Source organism: Oculina patagonica, chromosome 9 (assembly GCF_052425735.1).
Source record: "Oculina patagonica isolate OP01 chromosome 9, crgOcupat, whole genome shotgun sequence".
In the NCBI taxonomy this organism is placed as follows: Eukaryota; Metazoa; Cnidaria; class Anthozoa; order Scleractinia; family Oculinidae; genus Oculina; species Oculina patagonica.
In genome coordinates, this window is record NC_135766.1 from 11,548,860 (window position 1) to 11,565,203 (window position 16,344).

General features: G+C 39.3%; 1 protein-coding gene across 1 annotated transcript; it reads right to left on the bottom strand.

Moving 5' to 3' along the window:
* Nucleotides 1-7,238: 7,238 nt before the first annotated feature.
* On the bottom strand, nucleotides 7,239-16,140 carry LOC144665715 (uncharacterized). Its single transcript, XM_078527008.1, has 3 exons — nucleotides 15,878-16,140; nucleotides 10,791-12,033; nucleotides 7,239-8,882 (listed from the first exon to the last, which is right to left on the bottom strand). The coding sequence occupies exons 1-3, from the start codon at nucleotides 15,980-15,982 to the stop codon at nucleotides 8,863-8,865; spliced, it is 1,368 nt and encodes a 455-aa protein (XP_078383134.1). The 5' UTR covers nucleotides 15,983-16,140; the 3' UTR covers nucleotides 7,239-8,862.
* Nucleotides 16,141-16,344: the final 204 nt, after the last annotated feature.

Sequence of the window (16,344 nt, forward strand, 5' to 3'; positions counted from 1 at the left end):
CACCCAAGCTAAGGGGAGCTTGAAAAACTGAAATAACTCACAATGCTTTGAGACTGCATTACCCTTGAAAGGACTCGGATCTTAGATCTTCGCATCCGTTGAAAAGACACAATCCTGCGAGCTGACCGCACGCTTATGATAAACAAAATCATTGTTCGAGATAGTCTGCAGAACAGGCGGTTTTTATATTTTTCATTCGCGCTTCGCGCTCGCCCTCGCGTGACCCGCTAAATAATAACCTAGCACTTCGCGCCTCGACCCGCAAAATAAACCGCCTGTTCTGCAGGCTATGTTCGAGAGGTCTACTGATCCGATACACGTTCCAGACAGTGAGACAACAATATTCTTTTAAAGGACTGATAAACGACTTTTAGCTTAACATGCCACAGAACAAGCAAACAAAATGGCATTAATATTTTTACTGAAACAGCTCTAGAGATCTAGAGAACGTAAAATCCATAATTAAACAGACTGAAGGTTAACTTTAAGCGGCCAACGGGAGTCGTGTTTGGCCTAACAGACATGTATTCAACAAGCACGTCGTGTCACGTGAGATCAAGATCTCATTTGACCTTTTCATGATAATTTTCAAGCTTCCAGCGTTTATATCAAGATTTTCGCGTGATTTTCAAGATTGTTTGGCGTTTTTCAAGTTTTCTCGCGTTTTTCAAGATTTTTTCGCGTTTTTCAAGATTTTTTTACGTTTTCAAGATTTTTTCGCGTTTTCAAGATTTTTCGTGTTTTTCAAGATTTTTCGCGTTTTCAAGATTTTTTTCGCGTTTTCAAGATTTTTTCGCGTTTTTCAAGATTTTTTCGCGTTTTTCAAGATTCTTCACTTTGTTTTCAAGATTTTTTCGTGTTTTTCAAGATTTCATGTCACTTTTCAAGATTTTATGTATTTTTTCAAGATTTCATGTAACTTTTCAAGATTTTATGTATTTTTTCAAGATTTTAACGCATGATACTCATCGTACACCGTACATTCATTTATAATAATGATACTTGAATAATTCTGCGCGGTCGTCCAGTTTGCAATCGTATATTATACAGACATAATCAGATTCCATAACAGACAACTGCGTGTTTGCACCAAATTATTAGTCTTAAAGTAAAAATAACATCGTTTAGTATACTACTATCTACGGATCCTAGCTGTCATTGTATAATTAAAACATGGCCATGGTTTTTACGGCAAACAGTAAATGCATATTGTTAGCACAAAAAGATACAAGCTTAAATTAAAAGTACTTTTGATAGGACAACATGAAATATCGACTATCGCAATGATTCGAGCGTGTTCTTCTTTGTAAAAACACAACATAAAGTTAAGCATAAGCTTGAAAAGAACGTGTTTTCTTGTTGGACATACTGATTAATGCGATAGTAAAAGTCAACGTTTACAGCTCCTTGCAAAGTTCCACGATGACTGCGGAATCCAAATAAATCTTGTCTACGCCACAATCTTCAATTTGGTTGCCGACCCACGAGCCTTCTCCTTTATAATCACGCACTGGTTCAAGTTGGACATTCTCTGTCGGCTTTCTGTAAATTTCAATAAAGGGGATACCAACGCGCCATTGACGAAAACCATGGTGTATCCATCCCCTCGAACGATCACCAGAGACCAACCAAGGAGGCTTGGAAGACTTTGAACTGACGTTGAATTCATAGATTTCGTGAGTCTCCTCATAATCCAAGTCCTCTCCCAAAAGGATCGCGGCAGTCTGATACCTTGTCAGTACACTCTTTAACTCACATTTCCACTGCTTATCAACTAAGAAGTCGAACAATGTTTTGTCTTCTCCTTTAAGTAAATGTGGCTGGAGACCCTTTGAGATGTACTTGTGTTTTAAAAGAAATCCAACCTTGAAAGGTGAACTTCTCCTTTGCCTTTGAATCTTCTCAAGCTCGACGTTCACATTAGCAAGAGCTTTCGAGGCTAAAGAGGGACTTTCTACGCTGCATTCAAAATGCTCCTGCACAGAAACAGGGTCTTCGGGCACACGGCTGCTATTAATAAGGGGATAGCATGGTGAGCATTGTGAAGTGATAATGTTGTAAGTGATGGTAACTCTGTGTCCTTCAAGGACAGGCTTGACTTCGTGAATGCAGTCGCTGTAAAATGCAGCCCACTGAATTCTGCTCGTGTCGTCAGAGTGCTGTGAAAAGTCGAAGACGTGTTGCAAGCCGTCATGATTAACGAGCAACTCACCGCCTTTGTGGGATGAAGGAAGGCAAACCAGTGGCGGATCGATATCCAAACCTTGAACTAAGGAGGGCCCCTTTTTGCCTGTGTACACTCAATACATTTTTGGCGGGGGAGTCACTAACAAAACTCTTTTACCAAAAATAAGGAGGGGGCCCGGGTCCCCCGAGCCCCGCCCTTAGGTCCGCCACTGCAAACGGCCAGAGTTCCTAACACGTGTTGCAAGCCGTCATGGTTAACGAGCAACTCACCGCCTTTGTGGGATGAAGGAAGGCAAACCAGTGGCGGATCGATATCCAAACCTTGAACTAAGGAGGGCCCCTTTTTGCCTGTGTACACTCAATACATTTTTGGCGGGGGAGTCACTAACAAAACTCTTTTACCAAAAATAAGGAGGGGGCCCGGGTCCCCCGAGCCCCGCCCTTAGGTCCGCCACTGCAAACGACCAGAGTTCCTATCATGTCGTGATCAGATGGATTGTCCACGTGCGGTTTGAAAAATCCTCCTTCGCCGTAAACGTTTAATTATGAACTCTCTACCAAGTCTGTCACTGTGCCCCTGACAATACAAGTAACTGTTGAAAATAAGACAAAGTGAAGGCTTTTTATTAGACAGAGTCTGATTCGATGACAATACACGGCCATAGCTAATTACAGGGCAACCCAGGCACTTGCTTCGGTAAAAATTTGGAACTTGTTTATTCTTTAGGTTTTTGTAAGAGGCTATGCATTAGAAAAACAGTAGAACCTCTATTAAGCGGCCATCCTCGGGAAAATGGCAACTGGCCGCCGACCGGTTAGCTCAGTTGGTACAGCGCCGGACTACCGTGCGGGAGGTCTCGGGTTCGAGTCCCAGACTGGACCAACACTCAGGGTCTTAAAATAACTGAGGAGAACATGCTGCCTTTGCAATAACATCTGCAAATGGTTAGATATTCTAGTCTTCTCGGATAAGGTGGATAAACCGTAGGCCCCGTCTCCTGCATCTTCAGTGTCACGGTCAGCAGGGGACGTAAAAGAACCCGCACACTTATCGTAAAGAGTAGGGCAGGGGCGGATCCAAGGGGGGGGGGGTGGATTGGGTGGCTAGCCACCCCCCTTGATCCACCAGAAAAATGAAAATAAACACATTAAAAAAGTAAATAAGGACAATGAAACTGGGTAAGGTGAAAAAAGTGTTAACATGTTTAGCTTAAGTAAATTTGAAATATTTGTTTACATCCACCTTCCTTAGCCAGGCGGCCGTTCAAAGTTAAGGACGGCCACTTTTCCGAAAAAGAAGATTTTCGACAGCCTGTTTTACGAATTTTCTGTGCTTAATGTAACAAAACATGTGTGTATAATTTAACATTCCTTTTAGCTTTCAAGAGTTGTTTTAGCCTTGCTGGCATGATTTTCTTCTCCATTTAAATATTTTTAGCGAGTTTTCTTACCATTTGCTTCGCATCGACGCGATTTCACAAGCAAAGCCGCTGTTCTTAAACTGGAAAACATTGACTCACCCAGTTGTCCCCAGGCCACTTTGCCAAGGGCTAAAAATTTCCACACACGTGGGTGAGCAAAACAACGCATATCTGTTCTTTCGTGTAAGTTCGTGGCTTGTCAACATTTCAATCACTGTTCATAAGAACTAGAGTTTCTGTCCCAAATATAATTCAAGGTAAGTTGAGAAAAGAATAGTTTTGCCAAGTTATCAAGGAAAAACAGCGATTTAATAAGTTAACTGAAAGCTGTTTAAAGCTGCTCAGAATCGCGGAAATCACGTCTAAGAGGCTTCAACTTTTCAGACTTTTCCGAGAGGGGACGCCCCCAGACCCCCCTAGGGGGATGGAGCCTACGGTCCCATGAAGTATTGGCCTCAGATCCAAAAAATTTGAACTCCCACTTTCAAAATCCTGTATCAAAGCCTGATATCCCTCCCCCGATAAAAAAACTGGAGCTAAAACAAGATAGTAAACAAAAAATTTTGGTAAACAGCCACCCCCCGTTGAAAAATCCTGGATCCGCCCCTGTAGGGCATGGAGTTCCCGGTGTTGTGGACTGGTCTTTCCCCATTGCAATGTTGTACTGTTGAAATGCTCGGAGATATTAGCTATATAAAGCTACTCTTCAAATCCGAGGGTAAAGAAAAGTGATGTATGTATGGCCGCTTAATAGAGATTGGGTTCGTCGGAACTTAGCATAAGGCCTTTTACTAAAGGTCGCGTTATTTCAATACAAAATAGCTTGAAAAGGAATCACAGAATCACCTAAGACGACAATAATCCCGTATTTGAATGATTTTATCAGCCATCGCTTTCCTTTTTAGATTCTTGTCTTTCCGACCTTGTTGAAAACAAGGCCAAACATTGTATATTACATTCTTGCTGCCGCTGAATAGGGGCAAAAACGCTTAACAGGGGTGGCCGTACCCGCGTTTAAAAGGGGTTTTATTTACAGTATTATACTGACAAAAGATTCGGGACTTTAATAACTGGCCGCTTAATGGGTGGCCGCTTGATAGGGGTTCGACTGTACTTAAATATGAAAGAAGAGTTTTGTTTCTGATATTGCCTCGGTGAGAATTTTTGTATGGCTACGGCACTGCAGTGACACAAGGGCACTGGAGTACAGTTACACGAAAAAGCCTTACCTTTGAGGTGGGTCAAATTTTTTCGTACATTTTATTCATATTGCATGTACAACTCTCTTTCTTTGCAGGTAGTATCAGGGTCATTGACATGACAGTGATTGGTCTCTTTGGTTCAGCTTCAGAAGTAGGAACTTTAACAGGAACATTGTTATTATTGTAAATCAAGTCACTGGTCTGTACTATACACAGAGTTGAGGTCAAACTTCAAATGTGGCATTTATCAATCTTGGGGCAACACAGGACAAAGCAAAATAATTACTTGAGTGAAGTTTGGTTGATTTTTTTGAACATGTAACATGTCTTTTTTCGGCCCTTCAGAAAACATGCCTTTTTTGTGAGCTTAGCACTGTAATGTATATCAACTCCATCACGCAAGCTCAAGAACCACTGTACATGTAAAAAGACTGTCAGAGATAAGTTCAGAAATTTGTAAGTTCCATACGCATGAGGACATGAAGGTTTAATACCGAATAATGATTAATTCCTGACATTTCCTTTTAGGGAAACAAATAAAGTGAGGTCTTATAAACTCAGCGGTCAGTTTTGCAGCTGTGTGCCAACCCTTGTGACCTTCAAATTAGCAACCTTTTCCTGTCACTACACTTTTTTTGTGTGTGTGTGTGTTTGTGTGTGTGTGTGTGTGTGTGTGGGGGGGGGGGGGGGAAGATCACAACTTTGGGGTAGCTTATGTTTGTATCAAAGGTAAAGTCTGTATACGAGCCAAGTGGCCCATCAGGCTGGAGCGTATCCCGGTTTCAGTAGCATGAAGCGACTAGGAGTATTTCTACTCCCCCCTGGATGGGATGCTTGTCCATTGCAGCATTACTCCCCAGCACTAAATTCATCGGTACCTATTTATACACCTGGGTGCAGAGAGGCACTGTGAGAGTAAAGTGTCTTGCCCAAGAACACGATGCTATGTCCCGACCAGGGTTTTACCCAGACCACTTGATCTGGAGTCCACTGTGTTAACCACTAGGCCACTGCACCTCCTGGCGGCCAGTATTACAGGTTTTTTTTTAAATAATAATAATAATAATAATAATAATAATAATAATAATAATAATAATAATAATAATAATAATAATAATAATAATAATAATAAATAAATATAAAATAAAAACTTTATTAACCAATTTCTAAAAGAATTACAATGATTTGACTATTCGAATAAGAACTTTATATATAAACATATTATTTACATAATAATAAAAACAGTGTCTTTAAGAATGTAGAAAAATAGTAAAAGCGACTTCGAGAGCAATAATAAAAGAAGAACTATATATTAAAAAAAAAATATTCGATCTAGATTGCAGTACGAGAATTCTCTACTTGAAAGTCCATGTCATAAATGTCAATGTTCCTGTTTCTCTTTACAGTTCTTGATCCCCTTAGGCAGATTAAGGCGGATCGGAGGATCGCAAATGAGACTTTTGATCTGATCCAAGACACCGTTGTTGCGTAATCCTCCCCTTTCTTTGCGGCGATTAATTCTGCAAGCCTACTGTGATACCTCTTGCACCCCTCGCCCATTCCTCCGGTGGATGTAAACACCAATGGAGTGAAAGTTCCCTGTTCTACTTGAAGAACCCTGTCTGCGTAAGCCCTCTTCTTCTCATTCTCATGGTTACGGTATATCTGCTTGAGGGTTTGGTCCTTGTAGGAATCCGCGTTGGGGTGACACACCCTCACATCAAAGAACGCGGATCTCTGCTTCTCCCAAAACCCCCGGGCATGTATATCTAGGCGAGTATCTGGCGTTGTGTTAGCGCCGCTTGGTAGCCTCTCTCCAGTCAGTTCTTGAAGGACGGGCTCTATTTCGACATCATTACAGACCATCTTAAGCAAGTCAGCCTCGAGGTCACGGAGTTCATTATGGCGCTGAATTATGAATCCGCCTCTCCTACAAATCATTGCATGATCGATTGTAAAGGCGTCACCGCACACGCACACTGTCGGCTTGTCGTCAATTTCCCAGTCGTACCTGAGCTTTACAGCATCTCGGAACTCGCCTTTATTCAGGTTGTAGCCCATGTCCTTTAGTGGGAGGACCGTGAGCCAGTTAGAAGCACCTTTCTCGGTTGCGAGATCAATGGCTCGTTGTGTCTTCTGAGGTAGAGACTCCCTGACATTGCCAAGCCTAGTCTGAAGCGCTTCGTTGGTTTCTCTTCGCACGCACTGCTGTAGTGTCTTGACAGCAGTATCAGCCGGTGTTTCATGATCCTGTGCGATTATTTTCTCGACCAGGGGCGCTGTGATCTTGGTTGACACCTTGAATTGGGACGCTGCATCCTGGCTTGGATTAATAATAATAATAATAATAATAATAATAATAATAATAATAATAATAATAATAATAATAATAATAACTACTAGCTTTTTATCAGTCAATCAATCATCATTGACAAGTGAAAACCTTTATTTAATACACACAATAGAAATTCCAGCACTTACTTGAAAGTTAGTGTTACCCAAAAAAGCTAAGAAATATAATTGTATCACAAGCTGTTATATATTACCTAGTAAATATATGAACAGTAAGATTGTGTTTCAGTGAGGCTAAGACCATTTTTCCTAAAATCGCATGTTAACACATCAATGCGTCATGTGCACTACACTGAGTGTTGACACAATGCCTTGCAAGGCTAAAAAGGTTACATGAAATTACTAAAAATGTCCTTTGTACACTACACTGGGCGTCAACATGACAACATCTTGAGGTTATAAAAACTGAGTTACTGTACATGACCACTGGTATGATCGTGAGTAACAAAAATAATATCAAGCACACCTTTAGGTTAATAAAATATAAATGTGCCCTTTATACACCATGACACTGGGTGTTAAACGACATAGCACCTAACACTGCTAGTTTGCTTGCATGAAAAGCTTGATAATAAGTGTCCACACTTGTTGTCTACATGGCACCTATTAAAATTAAACTTCTCTTGTTATAATCCTGAATAACAGGTAATAAAATTGAGTGTCCATTGTACACCACACTGGGTGTTGACATGGACACCTTAAGTTGCTGTATGTATGAAAAGTTCCAATATGTCCAAGCACTCTTGTAATAACAATTGAGTCAGTCTGCTTTCAAGAACACTGCATCAGTTGCCAGGAACCACAGGGTAGTCAATCACTGAAAACTAATCAATATTTATAAACTGCCTAGTAAGAGCAGTTTTCAACAACAATGGCCAAACACAACAAAATGTAAACAACATAATTAACCAATGAGAACTCAGAGCAAATACCATGCAGGTGACTACAGGGAATTGTGGAAAAGTGCACCTTCAAACTCCAAAACATTGAAATCAGGAGAGTAAATTTCCGAGGCTTGTTTAGATTGACTTATACAGTACTATTCTGACTAGTAGAGATGCAGGCATGCATGGCATTTGCTATTTGTGTGCTCTAGACCAAAAAAATCACCAAAACCGTTATTTGACCATGTGACTAATAGAACTACTTGAAAGAGCCATATTTATAGGCTAGCCTGCAAGCAGGCTTAACTGTGGGTCACGCATGTGAGCAGCAAAGCTGGGAGAAAGAGTTGGCTCCTGCTGGCTGGGTTCTCTCGCCGACTCATTCTCACAGCTTTGCCAGTTGTGTATGTGACCCCAAAGTGAGCCTCATTGCAGGCCATTTTGTAAGTATAAGGTTTTAAATTTTATTAAGAAATGATAGCATGTCAGAGGGTATCACCGCAGTAAAAATTCTTGGGGGACCGTAATAGAGTATTACAGTAACTGTAACACTCCTTTGTGTATAAGCTTGGATTTAAAATTATCCTCAATTTTGAGGACAATTTTGAAGCCAAACATAATGCAATTGTGTATAATTTTCCTCAAAACTTCATTTCTCAAGATGTAATTCCCTTTTTGGATAACTTTTCAGCCTCTCGCTCTACTTTTCAATGATCACAGCAAGTAGTTAACTCTATTGTTAAGATATTAATAGCGAATTATCAAAATTGTTGATTGACTTCCCTGGGCTTAAATTTGGCATCCAGTTGCTTTCCATCAAGTGTGGTCTGGTTGGGCTGCAAACAAAGATAAAGACATAATAATTATTATTTAGTAGGAAAATTAACAAATTAGAGATTGAAATGCTTGATGTTTTCATTATTAAACTAAATTCATTCAGTGTTTATGGGAATCAGTTATCATTTCATAATAAGTCATCAGAAATAATCAAGATTGTCCAGCTCAGTTATCTACAGTACCGCTCAGAAATAAGCGTCCCAAAATAAACGCTAAATACGCATATCCTTATGCACATACGCATGCATGTACATGTATCATTGATTACATTTTCAGCAGACAAATTCCTAAAGCATTGATTGCAATAATTGCCCATTTACCAGTTTTCAATCAATTATAATATGTTATAACCAATGATCAGTACAGTAAAAACCCGCGTGCAAGAACATATACCTGCCAACTCTGATCACGCCTTAGGCGTGAGTCTCACGCCTGCGAGTTGAAAAGTTCGATCTCACGCCAACTCACGCTTACGAACCAATTTCTCACGCCTAGTCGAAAAATGTGAGTTATTACAACCATAACTGACACACTTTCCAAAAATATGTAAACTCAAACCAATGTAAGAAACGAAAACTCCATGTAAAATAAGTTAATGACAACACTTTCCCCGAAATCTCAGAGTTTCGACAAGAAAAGCATTGGGAACGAGGTCGTATTTTGCAAAACACGTCCATGCAATCGGTTCGGGATATGTTTGAAACGTCTTCGGAATACTTTGGACGTCTTCAGAAAACTTCGGACATTGTTGTATCGCCTTCGGAAATCCTGGCACTCTCAGGATAAAAATCTCACGCCTTTGACCCAGAAAAAGTTGGCAGGTATAAGAACATAGGGATTTAAGAACCTTCTGGCAGAAATTTGCTTTTTTAATACCCCAAAATATAAGAACCTGTTTAGCCAAACAAATTCCAACAGGTTCTTATATGTGGGGTTTAACTATTTAATTTATATATTTTTTTACCAAAAACCAAAAAAGTGACAGATCTTGATGGAAAGATACATTTTATATACAGTACTGTATCATTGATCAATTAATGTTGTTGGACTTTTGGCAACATGGGTACATTAATAAATATCTATAATGAAGAACAGACCAGATTTTATACTATTTTCTGATAATCAACAACAATGTCTACTCTGTAAAAATTAAGAACCTAATTAAGAACATACTTAGCCTAAACTGTCAATAAGTACCCCATAATACAAGAACCTGTTTTTCCAAACTCTGAAAAAAGTAGGTTCTTACACACGGGTTTTTACTGTACTTCACTACAGTACTTTCTAATATTTTTTCGTTGAATCGCATTTAGCAAATGCAAGTTTGACCTGTTCAACCCCGGCCAGGCTTACAAACACTGCCGCTCTGGTTATATTCTGGAACAACAGGCTGGATATTCAAGGATTACATGTACATGTCGCAATAATTTCATTTATTCTGTCGTCTATTAGTAACTGCTTTATGGAAAGATAGAACCCACAAAAATGACCTGCTCCCAACATGTGTCTTCATAGCTCAGTTGGTAGAGCACTGCACCATTATTGCGGAAGTCGTGAATGGATTCGAATACCATTGAAGCACCTATTTTTTTTTTTTTTTTTTTTTTTTTTTTTTTTTTTTTTGGGGGGGGGGGCCGGCTTCTTTTTCCCCAGTTGCTTTACAATTGTAATTGGTAGGCTTGTGTCTTAATTTTTGTTTGGTAATAATTTTTGGTAATAATTTTGTTGAACACAGACAGGCCACAAGTGTGGGGTTTTTACAACTTTGGACCTTTAATTACATGTACCGGTACATGTAAACGAAAAATGCTAAATATATCACATTATATTCAGGGGACTGCAGGATTAAATTATAATGGAAATTCAAATAATGGAAAGATACAAAGAATGAATCAAACAATTCATACCAGAAGCCAGGCTCAACATGAGCTTAACCAGTTCTTCAAACTGTTTCTCCCAGCTGTACTTCTCATCATAAGATGAACGCAGGATTGCAGCCTCCTCAAGCCTTGTCTTCCTGTCAAGTTTTCGCAACTTCTTGATTGCCTTGGCCCACGCCTTGGCATCCTCAGAATCCACAGTGGATGATGAACCAAACTTGACCTCTCTCAGGGCTTCGCCAAATCCTGAATCCCCATGTACCAGGATGGGCAGACCAGCAGATAACGCTGCAAGAGCCATCATTCCAAATCCCTGTTCACCTGAAGGCATGATGGCAAGGTCTACCTCGCAGAACAATCTTTTCAAATCTTCTTCACTACTTGGAAGGCTTCGAAAGGTTAGCTGAGTTTTAGCAATACCACACTGGAGAAATTTCTTGACAAATTGTCCATGCTTTCCTTTTGCTGCACCAACATACACAAGGTGATAAGCTTTGTCATTCAACTTTGCCACTGCTTCAGCGGCAGTGTTAAGTCCCTCTTGTTCAAAATTGTCAGGGTTACTACCACCAAAGATTAAGATGCGAAACTTTGTTCCATCAGTAGTAGCATGTTTAACATCAGAAAATTGTTCCAGTATACCTGGAGTTAGCGGGAAAATATCTTTGTTGCGGCAACGGCGAGAAAATTCATCAGATGTCTTTGGTCCAATGGTAACAGGAAGATCAGCCATTTCACTCAGTCCAACATTTCCTCCGATTGTTAATCCAAAACGTTTGTTGCAAGCCAGTCTTAATTCTTCCAAGCATTCCAAATCAGTGAACCAATCTTCAAAAGAGTCAGATGCAACATAAATGCTCTTGCACTGGTGACGTTCCTTGAAAATTTGTGCAATTTTGCCAAACCTCTCACCTACACCAACTACAATGTCATTGGCGAGGTTTTGTGGTGGAAAGTTCAACCACTCAACAGGGTCATCAAAACCTGGCTGTTTCTTTGCTTCAACAATGGTAACACCATAACTGGCAGCTTCTCTCTTGTAATTTTCAAACCATAATGTTTCTGGGACCAAGTAAGTGACTTGAACCTGTGAGAACTTTGCCAGTTGAATAGCCAACTCTCTGGATAAGAATGAAGAATCAAATAATGAAAAATGCCATTGGGCTGCCACGATGGTAACTTTTAATGGATTGTCTGAGGTATACATGGAACTTCCATTGCATTGCTCTGTTATTTCTCCAACACAGCTTGAAGTCTTACCTGCGTAATGCTGCAACAGAGGAGCATACATGTATGTGTCACATTAGCTGACTCAGCATTAATAAGTATTCACATAAGTGACATGTTGCTGACATTTTATATTCAAAATAAATTGTAAGCTGAGTTTTTCATTAGAAATTGGATTTAAAACACTATCAAGTAGCATCTACAACATTAATTTACAAAATTAAATCTTAATGGCACTACACATACATGTACATGCATACCTTTCGTCTCTCTTCTTAAGAAAAGAAGGAGGGAGCTGAAATCTTAAAGGTCAAATGAACAGAAATTTCGATTTTTTTTATTTTTTGCCCATGTGTTTATTAAGAGCCAAATAAACATATCTTGAAGTTTCAAAGTAATCGGACATTGCATTGCAGAGATATTGCAAGTTGAAAAATGCTTTTTTCAGGCCTTCATAATCGTAGAGAGCTCGGAAAAATTGTCGGAAAATTGTCGGAAATAAAAACTTAATTGTGACGTCACATTTGGTGTTTTTGAAGACGACCGCAGACCGATTCCCCAGACCGATCCTTAGTATTAAAATAAATGTGTTGAGTGACATTTCAAGCGGTTTTTTCGTTCTGTTTGGCCTTTTTTCAGTTGATTGTTTGCTGGTTGTTTTTCAGAAACGCACATTTTTTTTAAAAATAAAATAGCTTAAAGCTCAAAAATAGCTTAAACTTTTGTTTGCTGTCGTTTTGCATATCATGTGAGACATAGGTAGTTTACACGCTGGTATGAAAACAAATCAGGAATCTCTATTGTTCTTTCTCATTAGCATTTAACGAGCAAAAGGTTTAATAAGCAGAATTATCTGCACGTGCGTTTATACCTCTGCATGTGCGTTTTGAATCTTGGCACATTTCAAAGCCGTTCTCTGCAAAACAACAACGTGAAATGACCAAATCCTGCGTATTTTGAACTACGTCAGCCACAACGGTTAATTTTTATTGGGGTTGAATGCTCTCTTTAAATATTCAGCGGGAGCTAGTTCTTAAAGTGATAAAAAAGCAGAATAATTCCGGAAAGTTGCGAGAATATAAAATATAAATTCATTTTCCATTAGGTCTACGTTGTCGTTGACGTTGCCGTCGTCGTTGCTTTTAGCTCTCTATTGTCTCGAACTTTGAAAACCAGTGCGGTCTGATCTGCAGAATCGGTCTGCGGTCGTCTTCAAAAACACCAATTATGACGTCACAAACTCGTTCCATTCCTTCCATTGCAGTGCGCAGTCATTCATTAAAAACGTTTTCGTGAAGCCTTGGGAAATCTTCGTATTTTTTGCTGTAATTCACGCTTTAAGGTCCGGAAAGCAAAATTTTTTTTAAATTTTACTCAATAATGGATAGTTTAAGTGTTTGGTTGGTTAAAATGGCATTTCAAAATTTCTGTTCATTTGACCTTTAATATCTGACAAAATGTCACAGAACATACATGTTTACTTTTATTTAATAAGTGGTAACTACACTGTACATGATAATAATTAATTGCCAGTGACATTTTCTTGTTGTATTAAAGGACCCTAGTCAGCCTGTGCCATTTTCGATGTCATTGAAATTATGAAAACTGTTTGGTGAAGCGAAATCTTATTGTACTGCTGTAAGTTGTGTTACTGGAAGTCTGTTTAATTACCTTAAGCAGTTTCACAGTGATCTCTTTGGTTTATACACGCTCCGCGTAAAATATTATACAGAAACTCTTGTATGTAGACAAAAACAAAGGCGTTGCTGACTAGGGTCCTTTGAAGGTGGTACATGTACCAATATACATCATCCTATAACTCAGTACAAGCTCGAGCAATTTGAATTGAAAGTCGCAAGTTGCGACGAGCAAACTGTCAATCAAAATCGGAACATTGCGCCACAACATCGTAAGGTTCCCATCAAAAGAAGATCCGGCTTGACTGTTATGTTTGAATCTAAAATAACTACTGTTAGAGTTATTTCTGTACATTCTACTGGTACAAGTAGAGTTATTTTAAAAAGTAAGAAAAGAATTGTCAAAAAGAGTTAAGGTAGTGATGAAAATGAATTTGAGCCATGCCCACCAAACAAGATTTTGGCACCATTTGGGCGTTTCTTTCAGTTTGGATGATCACTCTGCTAATTTAATATGAGATAACAAACTGGTCAATCTCTGGGGCCTTAACATAATGACTTTACTAGAGACACCCTAGTGCAACCGAATATGGTTCCTTTTTATGTACTGATCAAATTGAAATTTCAACATCCCAACTGCCCCAGGACAGGCATCTAAACTTAATTTTAAAAAGTGGTTTTTGAAATTCCCATACCCTGGGCCAGAAACGATGTTAAAACATTAGCCCGGGGTCATATCACAAACACAAATACCCTCACCCCAAGACATGCATGGCAACAATGAGGAACAGATACTGACTGGATTCCCTATCGCTGTTTTACAAACCAATAGAAAGTATGACCTTGATGGGTTTTCGTGAAAGTAAAATTTTATTTTTTTAAGCTAAAAAAGAAGTGACTTAGTTGGGACAATACTTCCAAGGTCCAATATTCAGAAAATATTGGACTTGTGAAAGTTCACACAAAAAACACAAAATTACCAGTTAAGCTAATTTATATGCTAAATATCAAGATGGCATCAATGGCACCACATCCAGCCAAATTTGTTCAAATTCCCTTTTCCATAGGGAGGGGGGTGAATAGGGGTACACAAATCCGCCGATCGTGCTATTTTTTGGCTAAATCCGTCAATCCGTTACCATTTTCATTCAATTCCAAATCCGCATTTCTTGTAAACTTTGTGTCGTATAGTTTCTCTTCAACGGACAGTAAATGTTGTTTTCATGCCAATTTTTCAAGAAGATTCTTTTCATTGCTTGTTTTTGCAACAATTCCACCAACATACCGACGATGGCCGGATCCGGACGTCGTTTAGTATCCATGATAGGAACTTCCTGACATAAAAAGTCCGAAATCGGCTCCAAAATTCTCAGCTTACCCGCAATCCATTGTATTTTCGAAATAAGCGAATCCGCTCAATATTTTGCAAAAATCCACAATCCGTGCGCTTTTTAAGGTTAAGGTCATTGCCCTGTTTTGCATTGCGCATCCCTACTGCGCAGAATTTTACACGTAATTAGCGCGCGCGCGTGAGCACATCAACAAAATGGCGGCTTTTTTCTATGCGGCTTAGTCCTCGAGAGAAGTAAATTGTCACTTTCCCTTAAACGAGCCTGGTGACCTATCAATTTTTTCTCATATTTTGGGTGTAGCGATCAAATTCTTTCTGTAAAATGAAAACAGATCAATTCATGTGTTTGAAAAATAAAAAAGTGTACTTTGCCAGTACTCGCAGAGGAATTATAAAGGAATTATATGGAATATACATGGTCGTCCTGCTCCTAAACGAATCTGGTGACCCCCCTTTTTTATTTCAAAATTTAAGTTCCCTTGAAGTAATAAACCAGTAGGCGAAGTTTGGTTAAAAATCTATGTTCAGTTTTATTTCGGGGCAATGACCTTAAATCCGTCGAGCCGCAAACCTTTTCACCCAACCCTATATGATGTCAAATTCCCTACCCCCAAAAAACATTACAGTAACTGCCTATGTCAAATTCACGTCTATCAGAGAACATCAACGAGTCAAATGCCAGCTTACGCCGAAGGGGAAATTATCAATATCTCTAAGTACTTACTGTACTACAAATTATGAAAAACAATTAGCGAGGGATTACGGTTCTTCAATCAGAAAGGACTTCAGAAAGGTAAAACGGAAAAATAGTACATAATGAAATGATACCTAACCAAAATTTTCATTTAGATCACCTAAGCAGAAGGCTAAAGAAAAAAGTAAAGAACCCTGAATCTTACCAGTGTGTCCGGATGCGCATAAGTAACTGCAGGAGGACGAATCCAATGCTCATCTTCGACTTCTAGTCTTGGTATTTTCGAAGGAATGGCCTCTTCCTCGTCCATGTTACCAAGCTTTATACAGCTGATCCGTCTCTACATCTTGTAGTGTTTTCACAAATTTCTCATCTGTACCCAGACGTCTTTTCTGTTGTTCAACATGTAGCTAAAAGACCGAAAAAAGTGAAAACTATTCTGCGTGAGACGCGTACGACTCTGACACTTGCTTCGCCAAGCAGTTTTTTCAGCCACCCGGCAATTTCGTGCCCAGGGTCTTCTCCGTTTTAAAAAGAAATGAACTGATATTGTCCTGGCAAGGCTCCTGGCAACAATCCCTGGCAACATGTGCAAAGTGCGTGGAAATTATTCAAATAGGACCTTCAAAAGTGTGGAAAATTCGACTCAGATATTAAAGGAAATGTGGTCTT